The sequence below is a fragment of the Podarcis filfolensis genome (assembly GCF_964270895.1).
Source record: "Podarcis filfolensis genome assembly, chromosome: 2".
NCBI lineage: Eukaryota > Metazoa > Chordata > Lepidosauria > Squamata > Lacertidae > Podarcis > Podarcis filfolensis.
The window spans coordinates 76,555,816-76,579,099 of NC_139605.1; the positions used below are offsets into that span (position 1 = coordinate 76,555,816).

The 23,284-nt window shown below is 40.9% G+C and overlaps 1 protein-coding gene across 3 annotated transcripts in view; it reads left to right on the forward strand.

The window, feature by feature from the left end:
- LOC310754720 (rho GTPase-activating protein 7-like) overlaps positions 1 to 23,284 on the forward strand; it is an 89,566-nt gene that overhangs the window by 35,263 nt on the left and 31,019 nt on the right. Inside the window, exon 1 of one of the 3 annotated variants that reach the window (XM_083596843.1) lies at positions 1,331 to 1,394. The exons of the other annotated variants lie outside the window; for them this stretch is intronic. Within the exon in view, the coding sequence (XP_083452969.1) occupies positions 1,346 to 1,394 (49 nt within the window). The 5' untranslated portion in view covers positions 1,331 to 1,345. Of the gene's footprint in view, positions 1 to 1,330; positions 1,395 to 23,284 lie in introns of those variants that run through there. 3 annotated transcript variants of the gene reach the window in all.

Consider the following 23,284-nt stretch of genomic DNA (forward strand, 5'->3'; position numbering starts at 1 on the left):
AGTTTTAAAACAGATGTAATACAAAATTGGTAAGAATAAACCTTTGTGCATTCCATAAAGATCCTCTTAGGTGTTGAGATCGGCAGAGGAGGCCCTTTTGGTAGTTCCACCATTATCTTCAGAAGTTTAGGGGGTGAGGTCCAAGAAAGGGCATTCTTGGGGCTTTAGTGCAACCTACTTGATTACTTCATTATTTATAGATAACTGTGGGTGGGTATCTCTAGAAATAGGAATCTTTGTTGGTTGTGATAAATGGGTATACATAGGATGCAGCTGAATGGGTGTAAGGAACTCCAGATGGCTGAATTTCAGTTTGGGGTTTGTTGACTTTTGAAAGCAGATTGCTGGTATGGAGGGTAGTTTTGCCATAAAACAAGCTGCTAGTAGCTATCCTGTTAAAAAACCCCACTCTGAATTAGTGTCATAATGTTTCACACATAGCCATAGGCTCTGTTTGAAATGAAGGCTGCTGTAAGGAGTCTGTCTGCATGTGAATAAGGCTGAGAGGTTGACTGTTCCTCAATGGGAGCTAATGATTAGGATATCTTTTCTTAAAGATAAACCTACTTGTATGGTGGGGTCTGAATTTTGTGACTAGCAAAAATGAAACAACGTTGTGGTTTTGAATGTTGGATGAGAGGAGAGAGGTTCTAACCCAGTGACACCCCCCCCCCCGCATGTCAGTTTTCTGCTTGCTGGATTTAATAATGTGATTCCCCTCCCTGCAAATCAGAACTGACAGTACAGAACAGAGACAGAAGAATAGCTCATCTGATTCCTACCTCATTTTGCTTTATGTGGAGAGTATGTTGCTGACTGGCTAGGAGGAGGAAGGTGTGTTCTGTGGGGGAGAGATGCAGTTATTGCACCTCCTTTACAAGTATGCTTTCTTCCACTATGTTGGGTTTCTATTTTTGTAATTAATATTACAAAGTATCTCTCCTCCAAAGGAAAAAGGTAAAGGTAAAGGACCCCTGTGAACGACTCTGGGGTTGTGGCGCTCATCTCGCTTTACTGGCCGAGGGAGCTGATGTTTGTCCACAGACAGTTTTTCCAGGACATGTGGCCAGCATGACTAAGCCGCTCCTGGTGAAACCAGAGCAGCGCACGGAAACGCCGTTTACCTTCCCGCTGGAGTGGTACCTATTTATCTACTTGCACTTTTTTTGGCGTGCTTTCAAACTGCTAGATTGGCAGGAGCAGGGACCGAGCAATGGAAGGTCACTCCGTCATGGGGATTTGAACCGCGACCTTCCGATTGACAAGCCTCTAGGTTCAGTGGTGTAACACAGTGCTAAATGCTGTAGTACTTCACTGCTTGAGATGGGAAGTATATAGTACACCAATGGAGGAAGAAGCAAAGGGAGGATTGAGAGGCCACTTGTTATTACTTGGTAGGTGGAAGTGTTGTAATCTGAGCTCTCCCAGTTTTTCCCTGTTAACTTCAGAGTGCTCCAAAAGTATGATATAACGGTGAAGAAGTACAACTGGCATAAGAGACTCTGTTGTGGTTTCAGTTCTAATGGAAGAAACAGTTGCTTGAAAATAGAAATGGGAACAGAAACCAGTGTGTTGTTCTAACTCAATTACCGAGCTTGACGTAAACTACAACAATGATTTAACCAAAGAAACCATCATCCTGCCAGCTGACTGTCCACTCAGCACTATGCTGTGAGCTGTGGGAACAACCAGATGAAAGGCTTCTTCATCCCCCCCCCCCAAAAAATCAGCTGCAGATGGCAGGATAAACTTTTTTTCTGACTTCATGCATACACGCAATTTTGTAGCAAGACAGCCCCAGCCCAGCCTGTAGTAAAAATTACACCATTTGAAGTTTGCAATTGTTGGCATCCATCTGTTTCAGCAGGCAGTGGAAGAGTGTGCCTTCAGGGCTGAAGTCAAACCATTGGAGAGTTACATTACTGCTACAGGACAGACATATTTTGTTGAAACTTGGGCCGATGAAGGCATCTGATTGTGCTGCTTCAGTCTCTCTTGATTTGTTGCCACAGGGGCTTGAAATTGTGGAGGTATAGTTTGTTGAGGCTTCTGGTTATTTGAACCCCTAGATACCAGAATTTGGTGTGGCAGAGTTTTACCTTTGTGATGTTGGTGAATTCCTTTTGGGTATGCAGGGTGTGTGGGGGTTGAAGCACATAGCCTCAGATTTTGCAAAGTTTACTTGTAGGCCCAACATCATTGCGAATGTGTTGAGTTCTTTAGTTAGGGTGGTTGCTGTGTTTATACCAGTGTAAAGTTGTGTGAGGATTTAAGTATGCAGTTGAGGTATCTCTTTTGAATGTTAAAAGATGTTTGTAATACATTTTGAGTTCTGTACTGGCAGGTGTCCAGAAGCAATACCTTTATTGGGATTTCTGCATTTCTAAAGGTTCGACATGGACTTTCTATACAATGGGGAGCAACAAAACAACACAACTACATAAAAAGCAAACAGTGAAAGATGCTGCCTTCTTTGTTACCACTATAAATACAGGATGGCTTCAAGTGACAGCAGGAACCAAATACCAGCCAGGAGCTGGATTTACTTCCCAGTGTCTTTGAAAGGCTAGATCCTTCCTTCCTTTCATTTCTTACTGCTTTAAATTTTTAAGGGAAAAAATCTCAAAGTGGTTTACTGCATATTAAAGCATCAAATAAAACATTACTGAAGAAAGTCAAATATAAAGAAGATTGTTGTTGTTTAGTCGTGTCCGACTCTTCATGACCACATGGACCAGAGCATACCAGGCACTCCTGTCTTCCACTGCCTCCCGCAGTTTGGTCAAACTCACGTTGGTAGCTTCGAGAACACTGTCCAACCATCTCGTCCTCTGCCGTCCCCTTCTCCTTGTGCCCTCCATCTTTCCCAACATCAGGGTCTTTTCCAGGGAGTCTTCTCTTCTCATGAGGTGGCCAAAATATTGGAGCCTCAGCTTTAGGATCTGTCCTTCCAGTGAGCACTCAGGGCTGATTTCCTTCAGAAAGGATAGGGTTGATCTTCTTGCAGTCCATGAGACTCTCAAGAGTCTCCTCCAGCACCATAATTCAAAAGCATAGTTTTCTAAAAGAAGATAGCTTCTGCAAATGAGGACCTACATAATTTCCAAGGTTGGAATAGCAGGAAATCCTAGGTGTTGGTTGCAACTAATTTATCATTGAGAGTGCACATATAAGTGTGACTTGGAATACTCTTGAGGGATATTTTATCAGCTATGTTGATTGATGTTTAATGGGCCAATGAACATTTCAACACAAAGTGTAGATAATAAGCGGGGCATACAAAGTACATACTGTGCAAAACCCTGATGGCTTCCAAACACAACACAATCATGCATCTATATTGTAAGAGGGTATAATGCACAAAATATTCATCTTTTGGCATCTCCTGGATTTACTGCTGAAGCTGGCACCTAAATAAGGATCAGCTGCCAGGTGGAGGAGCACAGAATGTTCAGGGAGGACAAGTCAAGTTTTTACTTGTTTTGAAACATCCAAACAATATTGAAAAGTCCATGGAAACGTGATTAAAATAACTCTTTGCACTAGAAAACAGGAAACCTTTGGTCTAAATATTACTTTAAAATATTGGAACGGGGAGCAGGGGGAGAGAGTTATAGAAATATGTGATTCACATATTATACTTTTGTAAATTTGATGTAGTTTTCTAAAATGACCAGTTTTACATGGAAATGTCTCCTCTTCTGTGGTTTTATAATAAGATTTGGCCATGACCCCTGGCATCCCTACTTGGATAAAACAAACAATATTCATGTATGTTCCTTCAACATGATCCTTAAGGAAATGAGCTTTTAAAAAACAGATAAGCACTGACAATATTTTGGAACGGTACATCCAGGAGCTTTTCCTTTATAAATATGACAGGTTCAAATTACTTTGGTGGGGTGACAGAGTGAGCTAAATGGAATGTCTTTGTGCCTGTTAATGTTCAACATGATCAAATGTGACCTTTCAGGTTACACAGAACTCTTCAGCAGAAGTTACCTGTTAAATTCAAAATTTCATAAAACTGCCTCACTGCTTTAGACCAGAGGTCAACTTACTTAATACTTGGGTTTTATAAACAGCTAAACAAAATCTCTGGGAAACTAAAAGAAGAACATAATATCAATAGCCTTTCCCTGTTCTTTGTCCCCAGCATTTGGTAATCAGAGGTATAGTGTCTCTGAGCTTAAGGTTCCATTTTGAGCTATTATAATTGATAGTTGGGTCTATCATTCATTTAAATTGTCTAATTATTTCTGAAAGCCACCTCATCTAGTAAGAACCATTGCATTGTTCAATTATTGTCTTAAGCATGAACTTCCTAGGTGACCAAACTACTATTAGTTCAGTCTGAGCCCCATTCATGCAATAGTGGGGTGACTGTGGCCAACATAAGGTGACTGCTTATAAGGGTCATTGAGATAATTAGGGTTTTGCATCCATTGTTAATAATTTTTCAGTTACCTAAAAGGACAGTTCTGATATAGCACAATTGTTCTAAATATAGCAGTTTTACCAAAGTCGCTCCTAATTTCTAGTTAGAGATGTTTCTAAGTGTTCACTTGAATTATTTTTAAAGGATTTCATAAAGTTTTTCCAATGTGACTGACTATTGCATTTTATGTTACATTGTTGCCTGTTTGCACAGTTTTAAGCTCCTCTTGGGACCTCTTCAATTTGCTTTGGCTTCACTTTCCTGAATGATTTTGTGTCTGCTGTTGTTCGTCTTAATTGTAAAAACTGCATTTATTCCTACGCTCTATTTCCTGTGCTTTGAGCAGTTATGAATCTATATTAATGAGTCATGTTCTATTATCTGTTAATTTCTTTGAAGCTTTGGTAAGGAACTTTATGAAAAAACTGAAGTACAAGTACATTAAGTCTACAGAATCATCCCTACTAGTATGTTGATACCCTCAAAGAATTTTAAAGGAAGAAAAAGCCACAGTATCTCTTTGTGGAAGCCATCCTGATTCTATGTGAGCAAGGTGCTTTGTTCAATATGTTTAATAATTCAAGCAAAAATGATGTTTACCACTGTACCTGGTGCAGACATTAGACTGCTAATTTCCTGGGCGTCCCATCCGTCCATCCGCCCCCACCCCCGCTCTAGAGCCTTTCTGTTATTTTATTTTTTAAAATTGCTTCCTCCAAATGTTCCTCCAGATTGTAAAGCAGCTGGCTTTAGAAATGTGATGAATAATTTTAACTGTAGAGTTGTTGGTTTTTGAGCTCATGCTATTTGGCATGCGCGACTTGTTTGCAAGTACTATGGTTCCCTATACTGATGAGCACGTGTTGAATGTAAATCTGAAGGTTTTGTTTGATACTCCCATAGAATAATTGAATAGCATTTCTGAACATTATTTTGGCATGCAAAAAGTGCAACTCTCTGTAACTGCTTCATGCAGCAATAGATTGTAACATGATTTGTATTTTTAACATTAACACACACACCCCGCAACTTCAAAAGAAGTAAGTGGCTTTGAATAGTCTGCTTTGTATAATAACTGATCATTCATCTACCCTTTGCATGGTACCTACAGCCTACTTAACTAAGGTCATAATTATTCATAACTGCTTACCTTTGGTAAAAGTTTGCGGCAACCCCACATTCCTATCTGACTAAAAGCCTTTAGCATTTCTTCCCAATGTGGTGTTATCTAGATTGGTTCAGTACCGCTAAAGCTGCTGCTCGTATGATTCAATTTGACATTAGCCAATTCATCAGGTCTGAGGAGAACACACCAAAAAGGGGAGCCTTATCATAGTATGAATGATTTATATTCTATTGGCTGGGAACGGGAGAATGCCAAAAATGTGTTTGGAAGAAAAATGGCTTAGCTTAGACTGGTGGCAGGGTAGAGAATGTAATTTATTTATGGCACCACTTTGAAACTGGCCTATGTGGGAAGTGGCTGGATTTATCTTGTATAATCATTTGTGCCTGTTGATATGGAACAACCATTGTTTCTAGGAAGGCGGGATCAACATCTCTTTCCAAATGATACCAAATACTGGAGCCAAAATGTGGAAATTGGTATTATTGGTATCAATGGCATGAGATAGAAGTCTGTCTTCTTATTAATTTTTTTTAGACCAGGCATATTATTTTGCTATCACATAGCTATAAAATTATTCTGTAATTCAGTGACGGATAAGAGTATTTAAAAGCACTATGGGAATCACATTTCAACTGTAATATTGAGCCAACTAAATGGCATAAACTTTGGGAGAAATGGCCATTTAAGCCTCTATCAACAAGATAAAAGAAAATACAGTGGTACCTCGGGTTAAGTACTTAATTCGTTCTGGAGGTCCGTTCTTAACCTGAAACTGTTCTTAACCTGAAGCACCACTTTAGCTAATGGGGCCTCCTGCTGCCGCCACGCCGCCGGAGCACAATTTCTGTTCTTAACCTGAAGCACTATTTCTGGGTTAGCAGAGTCTGTAACCTGAAGCGTATGTAACCTGAACCGTATGTAACCCGAGGTACCACTGTATTAAGATACTGCATTGGTGGCATCTTTCACCTCTCAGAGGCTACAAAATAAACCATCAATCCAACCCATTATATTGGAGGAGTCTTATTAGCACATGTAGTGGAGCTGTGAGAATGTTCAAGGTTTTTGGAGTTTAGTAATAGATAAAGTTATTCTTTTTACAGTTCAAATGTAAATCCCTTTTTAATGATGGCAAATTTTAGCTAAAAATTGGAAGGTAGCTGCTGATTTGACCCTTGAGGAAAGATAAAATAAGATCTAGAACACTGCACTCATGGAAAAACTATCTAAGCAACTTAAGACTCTAACAAAAATACACCAAACAAAGACTATTTTGAGGAAACATGGTATATTTTTATTCAGCATATCAGAAACAACAGGATGAGGACACCGCCCTCAGCACTTGGCAATTTCTGGCATAATCTGTGGAAACAATTAACATGATATTATATAATACCTACAGTTGATCTTAATATATACACGTTTTGTGAAATAACTTACCTCTGTGTGAATGATATACACACATTGAATGAATAGTAAGGGAGCAAGAACAGGGGTTCTTTTGAGTTAGTTTATCTGTGTTTACTGTTCAAAATGCATAAATAAAGACTACATAAAAAGAACTGGAACAGCAAGAATCAATTAACCCTTCTTTAAGATAACTGAAGTAAATATTTAAATGCAGAAGTACAAAGTGCAGAATGGGCATGAATCTTTAGCAATATACCATCTAACTTGATCAGTGTGAACTTAAAAGGATTTTGCTTTCAAAAAGGTGTACAAGTGGTGTCTTAATTCAAGAAGATTAAGTAGGATATATCCCAGCTCCTCTGCTGTACTTGGCTGGTGCCAATCCCTACAACTTGACTTGATTTACATTTTCTGATCATGCTTTCATATTGGACAACTCTGGAGAGACTTAAAATTCAACAGATGACAGGTTGCTACTTTTTGATCTCAATCTGACCATATTCAGTCACTGGTGTATATTGGAATAAAGTGCACTGATCTTCCAGAAAACAGTGGCATGTGATGACAACAGTCTTTGTTCCTGGGTAGACCTTGCTGTCAGCCTGCTATGTCAGTCCAAAAGTGTGTGTGTGTATTGCTCGTGCTACCTTGTGAGGGACAAAGCCTGTGCCACTTAAGAATCTAGTTCAAAGGCTGGAAGGATTTATGTATACATTCTATCTACCAGTCTTTGTCTCATGGCTACTTCATTTGCTAATTTTTACACTCAGGACAATTCAGGAAGACACATCCACAATTTTGGGGGTTTGCTGTAAAGATGCATGCAAATAGTGGACCAATGTGAACTGATATTTCCAGGATTGACTGACACTTGAATATGTGGAGATGATAATAGCGATTGCAACAGCTAGGCTGCTTCATAAATGAGTGGCACAATCAACTTTTCCTCTGTCGTAGCTTTAACTTTAACTGCCTTTTCTCTCTGGGGTCAATGCTGAATTCAGGTAAGATCAGGAATTTCCGAAGTAAGGTGTTCCTTCAGAGTTTTTAATGGCTCTGTTCTGTGACTGTATTTGTGGTAGTCCAGATTTCCTCTGCTTTGGACAAAGGAACCTGTAACCTCAGAAGGCAGGCCTCGCTTTTATGGTTGCTGCAGCCCTAGAGTATAAACAAAGATGGGTTCTTCTATACTTAAGGAAATCTTCCAACAGCTTGCAGGAAGTTACAGGGTTTAGGAGTGTTTACACAGTTTCATTAAATAAAAATAAAAGTATATTTGTCTTCCTTGGAATGTGTTAGAGAGAGCAGTTTCTTAGTAGTTAAGAAAAGCAAGATCAGAGCCCATCTGATACAAAGAAAATTTGCCACTTGTAAATTAGCTATAAAGCTGTAAGCTTGATCGTTTTGGTAGCTGTCTGGGCATTCCTTTGTTAGAGAAAGTGCTTGTTATTTTTATAACCTGCCCTGGGATTTTATGGTGAAGGTCGGGTATGAAATCTTACAAATACATTGGAGAACTAATAGCTCTCCTGTTCAAAATGCTCAAGTGAGAACTTTGAAGATGACAAACCTTCCTCCTACCCCAGCTAGGAGGAGCGCAATTATATGAAGTGCTGTGGGTGTGGAGTGGGTATGAGGACAAAAAAAGGAGTTTTGGAAACAGAAATCGCCAAGAGTTAGCTGGAGGCTGGCAGCATCTTGGGTGTTGAGTGTCTCTTTGGTGTGTAGGAGTGCACATGTTGCTTGCTGGCTTCCACTTACACTCTTTTTGTCAACAAACGAAGTATTTTAAAAATGTCCTAAGTCTTGAGTGCCGCCTTCAAAGGAAGCCAACCTAAGCAGTGCTGCCCCAGAAACTTCTCGCCATCAGCAGTGGGGTGTGTGTGTGTGTGCATAATCATGTTTTCTAAGCATCAGTTTTTAATGCAGCAGTTTTCCACTTCTTTCTACTACAGCTGCTGCTACTAAGGCTTAGAAACATAGAATTGTAGAGTTGGAAGGGACCACAAGGATCATCTAGTAGTTCAACCCCCTGCAATGCAGGAATCTTTCGCCCAATGTGGGGCTCGAACCCACAACCTTGAAATTAAGAGTCTTATGCTCTGCCAACTGAGCTATCACACAATTGTTGCTTTTCCTTTTCTATACTAAAGTCACAAATAAAGTTCACTGCTATAGGAGTAGGAAACTCTTATGTGGTATGTGAAACATGCTTTAAAAGACATGGGAAATGTAAATAACACATCCGGTCAAGTTTGTGCTGCTTTAAAAAACTAACAGGAAAGCAAATGCTTAAATCAACAGAACACGTTAGCATTTATATGTTTACAGAAAGTCTTCAAATAAATCAGTTGTTGAAATAGCTTTCTAAATCTGAGAACTCATTTATTGTGCATCCAATTGTCACTTTCTAATAAAATGTTATAAGTTTTTGCATTTTTTTTAACGAATAGGTTTCTTTTAAAAAATTATGAAGATATTTCACATAGCTGTGAATGGTAAAATAATTCACTTTTGCTCTCTCCCTGATGTTAGCCAGACAACTCAAGGGAAGCTGTGTCCTCTTTCACAATCTTAGATACTGCCTTAAAATATTTTTATGGCAAAGCAGTAAGAATGCTTTGTACCTCCATAGTAATCATCACCCCATTCAAAAATAACTGTGGGAAAGTTATACAAATTACATAAACACTTTTGATAGATCTCTATTGTTGAGAACTTGAGCCAAGATGGATTATCATAACTTAATGTAAGTGGCCACTCAGAACAGGGAAAGGGTTTAGTTCTTACGAGCATTAATGGTGGCAAGGTTCTCTGAGATAGTGACTAGGTGTGCTTTTTGCTTAGTTTGTCAGCCGTAAAGACCAAAAAATGGTTACTATACCAATTTTGTATAATCAGGAAAGTGGGTGTTTCATAGTGTGTTTTTTCTATAAGATTACAAATGAGTCTGTCTCTTGAATCATATGTTTATTTAAGAAATAAATGCAGTTATATCAATCCATATCCACTATCTTCAAGTAAGGCACAGATCAGTCTGTTTACTGTGAATTCTGAAATTCAACGGGCTCTGGTACAGCAAAGGTGCTGACTGTATTTCAACAGGGTGTTATCCTGAGAATACCATCAGGGTTGAGGCATAATTCTGAAATCTGAATGGAACCTATTGGACAGGGGCTACTACTAATGGATTATCCAGGCAGTTGTTTCAAAGAATGACCCTACCACATGTTAGACTTGGGAGGAAAGTTATGCATAGTTTGATTCAGAGGTGTAGCTAGGAAGGGGTGGGGGTGGGGTGCACTGGGAGCCACACCGCGGGTGCAGCACTTACCACAGGGCCTGCAGCATGCCTGAGCCACGCAGCTCTCCTGGGAGTGACGCGGTGGCTCGGACTGCCTGCAGGCCCTACGTTGCTTGAAAAAGCAACACTGAATGTGGGCACTGGGATTCCAGCACACCTTGCCCTGTCCCATGGGCACATCGCCCCGTCCCCTGTGCATGGCACACGTACTACCCTGGGCACCCAAGCAGCTAGCTACGCCACTGGTCTGATTAAGATACAATAGTGTGATCTTCTCTAGTTCACATGCAATGAATGGAGGAGATAATTTTCATGCAGGTAGTGAATGGAAAAGGTAGTTTTTCTGTAGAAAAGGAACTGTGTTGTAGCTGTTTGCGCTCCTTCCTTTAAAGTCTATTTGCGTTCTAGCAAATAAGGTGATCATTCTTAGCTGTCCTTAGGGACAGCAAAGGAGGAGCAGAAATTGATGAGAGAGTCCCAAGAAAATGGCTCCATGGAGAAAAGTTGTGCTATCTAAAGGAATGTCTTCTCCAACATGAACCTACCTCCCAGGAAATACCTTCTCCAGGTGCTCCAGCCTAGGGGTGTGGTTACTGGATAGGGGGCCTTTTCACTGGTGGTATTCAGATTATGGAACTCTCCTCCTTTGCCTGTTTAACTAGTGAGGCAGCAGGTGAAGTCTGTCAAATTCTCTCAGGCTTTTAGTAACTGTCCCCTTTTTATGGCCTGAGCTGCTATCTTCTTTTTCATGGAGGTTGTCTGTTAGCTGCTTTTTGTGGTATTTTTTGTGGTGTTATTGTAAGCCTAAGGCTTTTGCAATGAGTGAGCGAGAAATGGGGAAACTGCTTCAGACATCCCCTGGAGCTATTCATTCTCAGTTGTTGTGGATGATGGTCACTGCAATAAGGCACAAATATGGGAGCTTTGCAATTTGACGCTGTTTAAAACCATATTAACTATCAGGAGCCTATGTATGCAGAGTGGCATTTCTGATAAAACTCCAATCCTAAATGGTTTTATCTAGTGCTGCACCAGCTGCATTCCATTCTGTCAGTGGGATTTGCTCTGTGCACCCAGAATCTGCTCTGGATGGTGCCCCAACACTATTTGCATAAACCCTACCCAAATCTGGAGTGGCTAAGATGGTGGGATGGTAGCTTGTACACCTCTTTCCGGCAACTCCTGCAGCCAAGCTGGTGCCAAATGCTGGTGTTTTCCATTGGATCACATCAGTGAGGCCAAGAGGGGGCCGAGTCTTGTCGTCTGGGCTACCTAAGATTTCCATACACACCACCTAGGCTTTAGCCCCAGAAAGGTCACTTTGGTGCCTCTAATGCAGGGGTTTGCCTTCACCCCTGGAGGCACACTCCACTGTCCCTTGAGATGGACAGATGTCAACCACATTTGCCTGCATAGACGTTACACTTCTGGTGAAAGATGTGTGGTTTCTGTGCAACAACTGAGTAATTTACAAATGGTATGCATAAAAAAATAGAGTTCCACCTTCTGGAAAAGCCTAACGCCTGTGTATGGACTGTAAAAATTTATCAACTGAAACATTATGAGGTACGCTAAAGTCCAGCCTCTTTATCTGCATAATCTGTTCAGTGTTGAAGCTATTTCTTAGACCTCCTTCATCAAGATTTTCTGGAGTTGCTGAAAACCATCAAAATACTACAGGCCTCCTATTAAGGCTACCATTAGCCTTTAAATATCTTAGAAATCATCTGTTGCTTTAACAAACATGCTTAGTTTCCTTCCTGCATTGTAACTCTATGACTGAATGAGAAAGCGTATTTCACATTCTTTGTGCAGTGATAAGTACAACCTTCTTTATCATAGCTGTGCTGCACCTTCTAGGTGGTGCCAGAACATTTCTGCTGATTTTTCATGGCTATGACACTTGAAGAAATGTAGTAGAAAAGATGAGTGGAACTGTAGACTGATAATTAGTAGAAATCCACTGTTTCAAAATTGGTGAATGAATATGGAGACAGGCAAAGTAAGTAGGAATGTCTTTAATCATCGCATTAATGTGTTGGTGGACATGCCAAGAAAGTCAGCATTCACACAGAGCACATTCACTCACACGCAGATACGCAAAAAGGAAAGGCCTAGATTAAACTAGGCTGGGTGGTTCCTTTTTTGTGTATCAAAAAAGAGGCAAATAGGGAAATTACTTGGACTTTCAAAAAGCTGTTGACAATTTCTGTCATTAAAGACTCCTGAGCAAGCTTAGTAGTCATGGAATAGGAGGAGGGGTGCTCTTGTGGATGAGGAATTGGAAAAGTAGAAGTAGGAGAGAATAGGAATCACTACATAGTTCGCCAAATGGAGGGATGTATTATTATTGTTGTTATTATTATTATTAATAATAATATTTATTATTTATTAGACTTCCATACCACCCTTCATTACAAGATCTCAGGTCAGTTCACAGGATAAAGTACCAAGGGGTGTTGTTTGTTATTTTATTCTTCTTTTATATTCTGCCTTACTTCCATCATGGAACTCAAGTCTGTGTGTACATGGGGTTTCCAGGCGGTTACATGCCCAGGTGCTGAACAGACTCCTAGAACATGTCTGTAGTTCATAGCTTAGTTGATGTAGGTAGGAGTATTATTGTGAAATGAAGTGGCAAGGGGATCACTAATGAAAGTTAAGTGTGTGTGTGCCAAGGAAACAAAAGTATTACTCAAATGCATAACTTGCATGCATATTTTACCAACAGCTCATCACCAGTTGTATTTCATAACACAAGATCAGTTGGCTTTTGCATGTGAGGAGAGGGAAAGATAAGGTGCTTGAAAAATGTGTCTGCAAGCCAGGGCAAATTTGAAAATGCAGGCTTCCTGTAGAACAGCATCCATTGAGGCCTTCTAGCCCCTGGCTGCCCCTTGTCTTTTTTATTTAAAAAATATATTGAATTTGTTGTCAAATATTTCCCATTTTTGCTACATTTTTATGTGATTTTTCAGCTGGTTCAAATCCTTCTCCTTGTTGTTTTCTATTTTCAGGACAAGGTAGGTGATTTTGCTTCCTAACCCAGAAAAGAAAAGCATTTTTTTAAAAATCCATTTAAAACACATTTTTGAACTTTGGGGGACCTCCTGATTCAAAGCTAACACTTCTTTTCTAGCCAACAATATGAGCTCATTCCAGATCTGGAAAAACAAAGAAAAATAAATACAGGGCACTTAGCGTTCTTATGTAACATCCGTGGATTTTTGGCACAGACCGTGTGGAAAGCTGCATGGAACTTATTAATACGGCTTGAAAACTGGGTGGACTTCCTTTTCTGTGTTTAACCTTCCCTAGCAGCAGCAGTGAAAGCTATATAACTAAAACAGTGCAGTGTGGTAATAAGGAGTTATCTTGCCAGAGTATTTCCTCCTCTTGTTTGAGCTCTTCAAAAGAGTTTCCTTTGGCTAGGATTCACTGTTTGCTTGGTGGTACAAAACTGGAGGGAACTTTTGCCACTGTTTAGCTATAATGAGGATCTGTGGTGGCTGATCTAGATATGTATGGGTGCCACATATATCCTCACCCTGCCAAGCTGCTCATAAGGACATGAGAACAGTACTGCTGGAACAGACTAAAAGCCTATCAGGTCCAGCATCCTGTTTTCCCACACTGCTTTGCTTGTTCTCTAATCAGAACACTAGTTATCAAGCAGCCTTTTTTGCATAGTTGTTGTCAGGTGCAAAAAGGAACTCTTCCTCCATGCTTAAGCTAATTGTAAATATCAGATACCTAGTCTTTGGTTACCGCCATACCACCAGTGTTTTTCAGGAGAGTTTCAAGCACATACTGGAAATTTCAGTTTGTGCAGTTTAAGTGGTTTAAAGTGCCTCTGTCTGTAGCACAACAAATCCACTTTAGAATAATAATAATGAACAAACAGATGCTTTGTGGTTCAGAAAGCATTGAAAAATGCATTGAAAAGTGTGGTGTGAACAAATGATTAACAAGACATCTAAACACAGCAGAAGAAATCAATATGAGAGCTCATTGTCATATAACAAACAAATCAGAAGAAATTCTCAGTGAAGACCACACATAGTGTAACCCAGGCTTCCTCAACCTCGGCCCGCCAGATGTTTTGAGACTACAGTTCCCATCATCCCTTACCACTGGTCCTGCTAGCTAGAGATCATGGGAGTTGTAGGCCAAAAACATCTGGAGGGCCAAGGTTGAGGAAGCCTGGTCTAACCTCTGCAAAAGCTTTATGCAAGCGAATGTGGATGAATGCTCCAAAACATTATTTGGAGGAGCCTATCAACTCTCCTCCCTTTCCCCACCATTATAGCAGCTTGAAATCTTTCATTTGTGAATTAACATCAACATGAGCCAGGCACTGCTGGCCATCTTTTGCCAAAGCTTTCTATTACCTTGTGGGAATGCTGCATGGGCAGAGGGACTTGGCTTGGCTGAGAGACCTTTGGCAGACAGTGCAGCTGGGGTTGCAATCCAGTTTTAGCCTTTCCCTTTGCTCATGGAGCCCTCTCTTCTCTGTTTACAACAGTAGAAAGGTCCGCTGGCAACTGTGTTAATTGCTCACATGGAAAAATAACATTAGTGTGTGTATTTTTAGCTGCATTTTTCTCCTATATTTCAACTGAAAACTAGGAGAAGGGTTGTGGTTGCTCATCTCTTCACATAAAGCAAGTGTGAACCTCTCTCTCAGATACTGGAGATCAACTTCAATTGACCCAAGGGTCTTTTCGCAGAAGACGCTTTCAGGTCAGAACAGCTTGACCAGCCTATAAGACTGAAAAAGTACAAAACTTAATTTCTTCTGTGAGGTAGCTTACCTCAGTTGTCCTGCAGCTTACAGCTGTGAACCAGATAAAGGTAAGACTACTGATGTTCTCCATTAAAGTTGGTAGGACCATTATTGAGGGGGAAGGGCAGCAACAGTACAGTGGTACCTCGGGATACATATGCTTCAGGTTACATACGCTTCAGGTTACAGACTCCGCTAACCCAGAAATAGTACCTTGGGTTAAGAACTTTGCTTCAGGATGAGAAAAGAAATCACACGGCGGTGGCGCTGCAGCAGCAGGAGGCCCCATTAGCTAAAGTGCTGCTTCAGGTTAACAACAGTTTCAGGTTAAGAACGGACCTCCGGAACAAATTAAGTACGTAACCAGAGGTACCACTGTTCTAACAAATATTATCTTATAGTTGCCTTCTGTGTGGTTGGCTGTGTGTCAGATACAATATAGTAGTAATGTGCGCATATCAATTTTGCTGGTTTTGGGGTCTTTCTAATAATAGTTTACTTGTGAGACCACAGAGTACATGCAAAGAATACTGCTGGATTATTTTGAAATGCTGCAGTTAGGATTGTCTGACTCTTTGCACAGATGTCTTGTTAGAATGACACTTCTTTTGTGCTTGGATGACTTGGCTACATTCAAAGCTGTTGTCATGTGATAGCAGCCAAAAGCAGCTGTCTTTGTATTGATGGCTGAAACCTTAAAGTGAACTTTCTTTAGAAGTGGGCTGTGATTGTGGTGTTAACTCCTTGTATACTTAGGAGTTGTTATGTGTGTGTGGAGAGGGGGGTAGCTTCTAAAAGCTTCCTGAATTGCAATGATGCTTTTACTATAGTATTCCTTTAAGTGTAGAATATCTTTTTTTATATATATTACAAATAGCTGGTGCAACCCCCTCCATTACCACCAAGCTGGATTGAGACAGTGAAGTGGGTGGACAGGGGCTTTGCTCCCTGCTGCAGTCCTCATCCCTGCACCTACAATTTTAAGGGGGGCACTCCCAGTATCCTTTACAGCAGACAATCTGCTCTTTATCAGGTAGCTCTGGCCCCTGGCCCCTAACATAGGAATCAGTTAAATTGAGCTAAGTGGGTCTTCCAGGTCTCATCTTTCACATCTGTCAAGCAAAAGCAACAGGACTAAAACCTCTGTCAGAAGTTCTCTCTCTCTCTCTCTCTCTCTCTCTCTCTCTCTCTCTCTCTCTCTGTGTGTGTGTGTGTGTGTGTGTGTGTGTATTCTGAAAGCTCACATACAAACACAGATGGTGTATCCAAAACAGATGATGAATCACTATTGCTCATCTTTCCCCCCACCTCCCCAAGGCTTTTTCACCACCCCGTAATTTTAATGTGTGTGCTTATGCTAATATAGCATCCACACCTGTTTGGGGGAATTGTGTGGGAAGCTAAGTTGCTGGATAGGTATTTCATTTAGGAATTTGTTACAATCTTACAGCATTTGCCTACACAAAACTTAAATTAGCAAGGAGTTAATTACGGTACCCGTGATATGATGGAAACAACTATGAAAACCCTTCTTAAATTTAAACCAACTGTTTCTAACCTCTGTTTACTCCAAGTTTTTATTTCAGTTTATTGATCATAAGGCCCCCACCTTTTACTCTTGTCAAATTCCAGTAGGAATAGGCTTAAGGCAGGTGTGGAGAACCTTTGACGCTTCAGATGCTGCTGAACTAGAGCTCCCATCAGCTCCAGTAAGCATGGCCAATGGCCAGGGATGATAGGTATTGTAGTTCAGAAACTCCAGGAATGCCAAAGGTTCCCAACACCTGACTTTAGGCTACATTGCTTAGCAGAATTACATATGTGTGCTATGGGCAAAGAAGGGAGCACATTTTGTACTTATCTCAAATCTCAAGGTAACACGCAATCAATGTGTGTTCCTCCTTTTGCTGCTGCTTTTGCTAACGTAAAACAATCCTGTTCCCCCACCCTTTTCCTTTATTCTTCTTCAGTAAGTACATCCTTACATTGTTAGCTACATCACACAGTCCCTGTAGCTGCTACTCAGTTAGACTGGCATGTTTGCACGTATCTGACTCTTGCTTTTGTTTTCTCAGTAGTATTCCTGTTTGCTGGCACATCCTAGCCATTTTATTCTATGGAATGGAGAAGGCACATACAGACATACTTGTGCTTTGTGATATGGCCCCAGGAGCCAGCTTTTGTATTAACTGCTGAAACAAAAGACCGATTCATATGCAGTGTAAAAGCTGTCAAAACCCTTAAGATTTCACAATGTGAAACAGAGGGTTTACTTTGCTCTGCTTAAAGGGGGTATTTCATCCAAAGCAAATACACCTCTTACTTGGGGGTGCAGGGAATAAGGTTAGTCAGTTGCAAAAGAATCTATCAGAAGATGCATCTGACTCTTGTCCTTTAAGCCCTGACTGGAATGTGCTTTATCAAATTGAGTGCTGCCCAGCCATATTCTTTCCGAAAGTGCAGTCTGTAGTGCTAATAGTGTGGTACTCAAGTCTATGTGTTGCTTTTGGAGGGGGTAGAAAGGATAGCATTGCTGCAGGGGAGCAGCTGTGCTGCTTTTCACTCTGCACAACCCTCTTACTTAATTATTATTTTTAAAAAAGAAGGGCTGCCATCAGAACATTGGAGGAAGCTGGAGGAGGTTAAATTCAAAAACCAAAGAAGTCACATGTCAGGTGCTTAGGAGATTTTGCAAGAACTTCCCAGAACTGGAACACTGAGTGCCCCCAAGCAAGGGGGAGAGCTTAAAAGCTCTTTCTGAACCAGGAAACTCAAAGTAGACCCAGCACAAAACAAGCTTTTTAGTTCTCCACTTTGCTTGGATTTAACTGCACAATTTCAACCAGCCTGCCTTTAACTGGGTTTGGTTGAGATTGCACAAGTTAAATGTGCATAAGATGTGATCATACTGCATGTCACCCTGTCCTCACAGTGGCCGAACAGATGCCTGTGGGAAGCTGGGAAGCAGTGCAACAGCTCTCTCCTCGCAACTGCCATTCAGCTGCATACCTCTAACAGTGGATGTAGAATATAGCTGCATAAATGCTTTTGGGGTGCAAATAGGCCTTTATTTTGTCATCTCTACCTAGTATGTTATTTTACTTATCCATGTATCTATTGCAGCTTCTTTCTTTAGTGTAATTTTCAGTTCTGCCAAGAATAATTTTCTTGTTTGTTCCCTTATGTAGATTAAATGTCCAAAAACTGTTGAAGATTTTTAAAAGGTGTGGTGGACTTGCATAGCTTCTAAGTGTCTCCTACTGTAATGTAATGGAGAAGTTATCACAGCCTGGATCAGGCTCTCCCTAGGTTGGCATGTTCCAGAGGATGCTGAGAATGCCCCTTAGGCACTGATGTGGGTGGGAGAGAGACTATATTGTGTTCTTGCATAATTTCTGTTCTGTTAGGATACATAATGAGGCAAAGACCAAAGTGCTTATGAGTCCTAGCTATTTTCTTACTGGATTTCTGTAGTTGCTCATCAACACATGTTCCCTACAAGCTTGCCAGACAAAACAAAAAACAATATGATACAGATGCCTTGTTGAGAGGTGAACAGCGTGAAGTAGATGCATCTAATGTTAAACTGGGAATTACAGGTACACCTCTTCTTACGTCCGCCTCCGCTCGTGTCCATTTTACTCAATGTCTGCAGCAAACCCGGAAGTAACTGGCGGGTTTGCTACTGTTCACGCATGCACAGGAGCGGTGATCGCCGTTCGCACATGCGCAGAAGCGGGTAATCACCACCTGCGCCTGCACACAACGGCGCCTCTCCCAGCGACCCATTTTGACTTCTGGACTGCCTCCAGAACAGATTGTGGTCATGAGTAGAGGTTCCATTGTATGTATTTACAATGGAGTTCACTGAATAGATAAGAGCCCAGAACATAAAGCTAGGCACACTTTAAAAAATGTTGCTACCTAGACTGTGCGCTACCCCCAATCTCTACCAAGCAGTAGCAAGATCCCAGGGGGTCCAGGTGCTCACCCAGAGTTGTGTTTCCATTGGGAAATCAGGGCAAAGTGGAGACTAGTGTCTTTAAGAAACATGGTTTATTGTACACGTATTTATACCTGGTCTACTTTGGAGAGAGTTTGGAGCATTACATGTTAATAGGGTCTTGTTTTCCAGAGCAGTGCAACGTTAGAGTCCAAGGCATCCTGCATACCCTCTCTATGTATCTGTCCCAGCCTGCACAAGATGGTTCTGCCCTTCACAGCAGCTTTTGGAGTTCTGCCCACTTCCTTTCTTCTTCCTAAGTACCCCTGCTCCAAGCAGCTTCTCCCCATCTGTCTGCTTGCCCACCTTATCCAGACCTCTGATTTTAAAAGGACAGTATTTTTCTAATGTGACATCACATCCTCCCCATCACCTTGGCAGCTTCCTGTCCTCACCAGCAGAGCTTCCTACCTGGTTGATGGATTCAATCAACCAGGTTATTGTGCTTCTGTCCCAGCTGTCCCAGTTTGGTTAATGACTTGTTTCCAGCACCTTTTTTCATTCTTCAGGGCTTCTATCTCAGGTGAGGCCCTGGCCTGGCATCTTCCCTTTAGTACTCCAAATATTATCTAAATTCTATCATTTATTAATTTCTACAATTCGCCAACTCTAGCAGTTTTAAACTGTGTTTTGCGTCCACAATTATAGCTCAAGCAGTTCCTTTGAATATTCATGGTAAGGGAGAGCAAGCAGGGTTTCTGGTGGTGGCATGATTACATAGGGAATAGTCTAGTGATATCAGAGTTCAAATATGTAGAGGGTGGGAGGGGGTTGGCTCCAAATGACTCCAGTTGTTGGAACAGTGCCGGTCTTGCATTGCTAGTGTAGTTTTCTGGAATGTGTGTACTCTACAAGTTGCTTTCCTCTGAAGTATAGGATATTAGAGTTCAGGGGCAGTTATCTTAAAAAAAAGAGGGGAGGAATTAAAGGAAGAAAATACATGAAATGAAGAATAATTGATCCCAGGGATATACCTGTGGCATTTTGGAAGAGAAGAGGGACCCAGTTTTCTGAAACATTAGTGATCCAATATTATTTTAAAATGTGTACCCTGACAAACATGGCTCATGGAGTCCTTGATGCACCCAATGCACAATTATTACACCCACCCAACTTCTCTGAATGTTGAAAAGTTTACAGGCTGCAACAGAGTTAGTGTCCTTTGGGAAGGAGGTCACTGGAGTCTTATAGCAATTGGCACTATCTGAGTTGATTTACTAAATATTCAGGTTGGACTACATATGGGGAATCTGTGGCCCTCCAGCCCCAGCCAGCATGACCAATGTTCAGGTACAATAGGAGTTGTAGTCCAAGAATATATGGAGGGCTACTGGTTCCCCATTAAATACTTCAGTAGCCAAAGTCTACTGTCCCACAGATTATCCCCATAAAGTGATGGGCCCCCAAATGTTTACAAAGCTCAGTTCTCCATTTGCAATTTGTCCGCAAGCACATATGCTGCCACTTGAAAAGGAGAAAAAGCAGCTTTTAGTTTCAAGAAGAACCCAGCTGCCTACTCTGAACAATTGTGTCTGAAGTGGCTGGGGAGGGATTTCTAGGGCTTACGCATGTCCATCAGTTAACGGCTGCATCAGTATTGGGATTTTTTACAGTCTGCACCTGCATTGAGGGTGTTTTTAAAGATGTTTTTAATTGCCTTTTTATTGTTTTATTGCTTGTTTGCCGCCTTGGGATCCTTTGGGACAGGCATCTCCAAACTTGACCCTCAAAGTATTTTGGGACTACTATTCCCATCATCCCTTACCACTGGTCTTGTTAGCTAGGGATGGTGGGAGTTGTAGTCCCAAAACATCTGGAGGGCCAAACCTGCCTGCTTTGGGAGAAGGGTCAGGATAAAAGCATAAAAACATGATAGATAAAAAATAAAATTGCATTTTAATTCTACCTAGCCCTTAGTCTGATCTTCTTTTTAAATTGGACATGAAGCAAGCTAGGCAACCCAGCTTTGTCCCTTGGAGAAGACACAGTAAGCCAAAATCTGGCTTGGGAAAAGGAATGCATATTCTTCTTCAAAAAATAGTCTGGAGGTGGAGTCCAGGCTTGATTGTGTCAGCTGTAACATATCTGGCAGTTAGGATTGTCCCCATCTGCCCTACTTAGGACCTAAGAGATTATGTTATAATCTTTAAATAGTTTGGGAATTTTGTTTAAAGTGAGCTGCTTTGAGATGACTTGCAGGATAATTCATAACCAAATAAGGGTATATTTGTCCCCAAGATTGCTTCCATTTCGTAGATACTCCATGTATTGTGGAGAATCCCTAAACTAGACAGCATTTCGAGATCCCAGGTGTATATGATTACATCTGTATTACTTCAGTTCAGCAAATAACTAGAATTGGCAGTTTAAAAGCTAGGTTGAAATTAGTCCCACCTTTGTCACTAAACCGTACAGAATCTGAAATACTAAGCAGTTGAGAAAAAGTTTTGGAGACGCCAGTCGTTTATACGAAACAATTATACAAACAAAAAGCTACAATGTTAACATATTTTGTCTTCTGTTTCAAGTCAGCTTAACAAATATCTGAGAAATGAGCAAACTCATAATTATTAACTAATTAATTATTAACTATTAACTAATTATTAAAATCTTAACTAATAACTATAACCTTTCAGTTTTCCCTATGTTCCTCTGGCTTTTCTTAGCAAGATCTAGAGGTGTGTTTCAAATTCTACTCAAGGAAATTACAATTTAGCTAATACCTTATCGCTCTCCTTTTCTGTGACTGGCTAATCACTTTGACATAGCTGGTCCTTTTAAAGACTATTCTGGTGTGCATAACTTCAGGTAGCATTGTGCTATATGAATCATGGGGCTTGGAAAGCAAAGCAAGTAAAGGGAAAACTTGAAGCAAGTCTAATCTGGTTGCTGAATGGATCAGATAAATACGGGGCTGTTGTTTGTTGAGGCTTTGCCATCTGTGCTGTGAGCAAACACTTGAAAAACTTGCACCTTGTAGCATCTGTGTGGGTAGGTGCATTGCCAGTCCTATTTTGGTAGGTAGGAATCTCTCTACGGGACAGTTTATATATTTGACAAATCCCACTTTACGTTAAATATAATCTAAAAGAGAATAAACATTTGGTATAAATACAGTGGTACCTTGGGTTAAGTACTTAATTCATTCCGGAGGTCCGTTCTTAACCTGAAACGGTTCTTAACCTGAAGCACCACTTTAGCTAATGAGGCCTCCTGCTGCCGCCGCACCGCTAGAGCATGATTTCTGTTCTCATCCTGAAGCAAAGTTCTTAACCCGAGGTAATATTTCTGGGTTAGCGGAGTCTGTAACCTGAAGCGTATGTAACCTGAAGCGTATGTAACCCAAGGTACCACTGTATACAGTGTGTGCTTAAATCACATTTGTGCTCTTTTCCTCAAATCTGAAGGGAGCTAGGCAACATGCTGTTCACCAAATACTATAGACCACCACTCCCATCAGCCCCAGTCAGCATGAGAAGTGGGCTGGGATGATGGGAACCGTAGTTCACAACCTCTGGAGGGCACCATGTTGGCTTCCCTTGGGACAACTACTGTCATTTTAAAATAGACTTAAATGCATAGCATTAAAAATGCTTCATAAAAGCGAGTGACATCCAGCACAACAGTTCTGCATCCCTCAGCCTAATTTTATAGGAATTCCGCTGGTAAGAGATCATCTGAATTAGGGCTGCCATACGTCTGGATCTTCCCAGAAATTACCGTGATTTCAAAGGTGGAATTGATTTACGGGGGGAATTTCTAAAAGGTGGTGCTTTGTTCTTGATTTTAGGCAAGTCAAGTCAACAGTTTCAGTGGTTTCTCCCTAAAGCACAACAACAACTCAACGACTTTCAGGGTGTCCTGGTTTTTACTTTTTTAAATATGGCAACCCTATCTGAATATATGTTTTTGGATTCTAGTTGTGAACATCCCCCACCCACCCACAACTCTTCTTACAGCAATGAATGATAGGAAATCCTTGAAATGCATCCTGACAGTTGAGCAATCCTAAATGCTGAAGTTTGCTGCTGATGAAACCACAAACTATTTTTGTCTAGACTAAATCCATATAAAAAAAATAAAAAATAATTATTAATCCCAGCTAGCCAGTTAAATTAGGACACCTGATTACAACACAATGGGAACTTGAAGTAATGCTGGTAATCTTTGTGTTTCTTTCCCCACCCCTTAACTCTGTGTTTAGGCATTTTCCT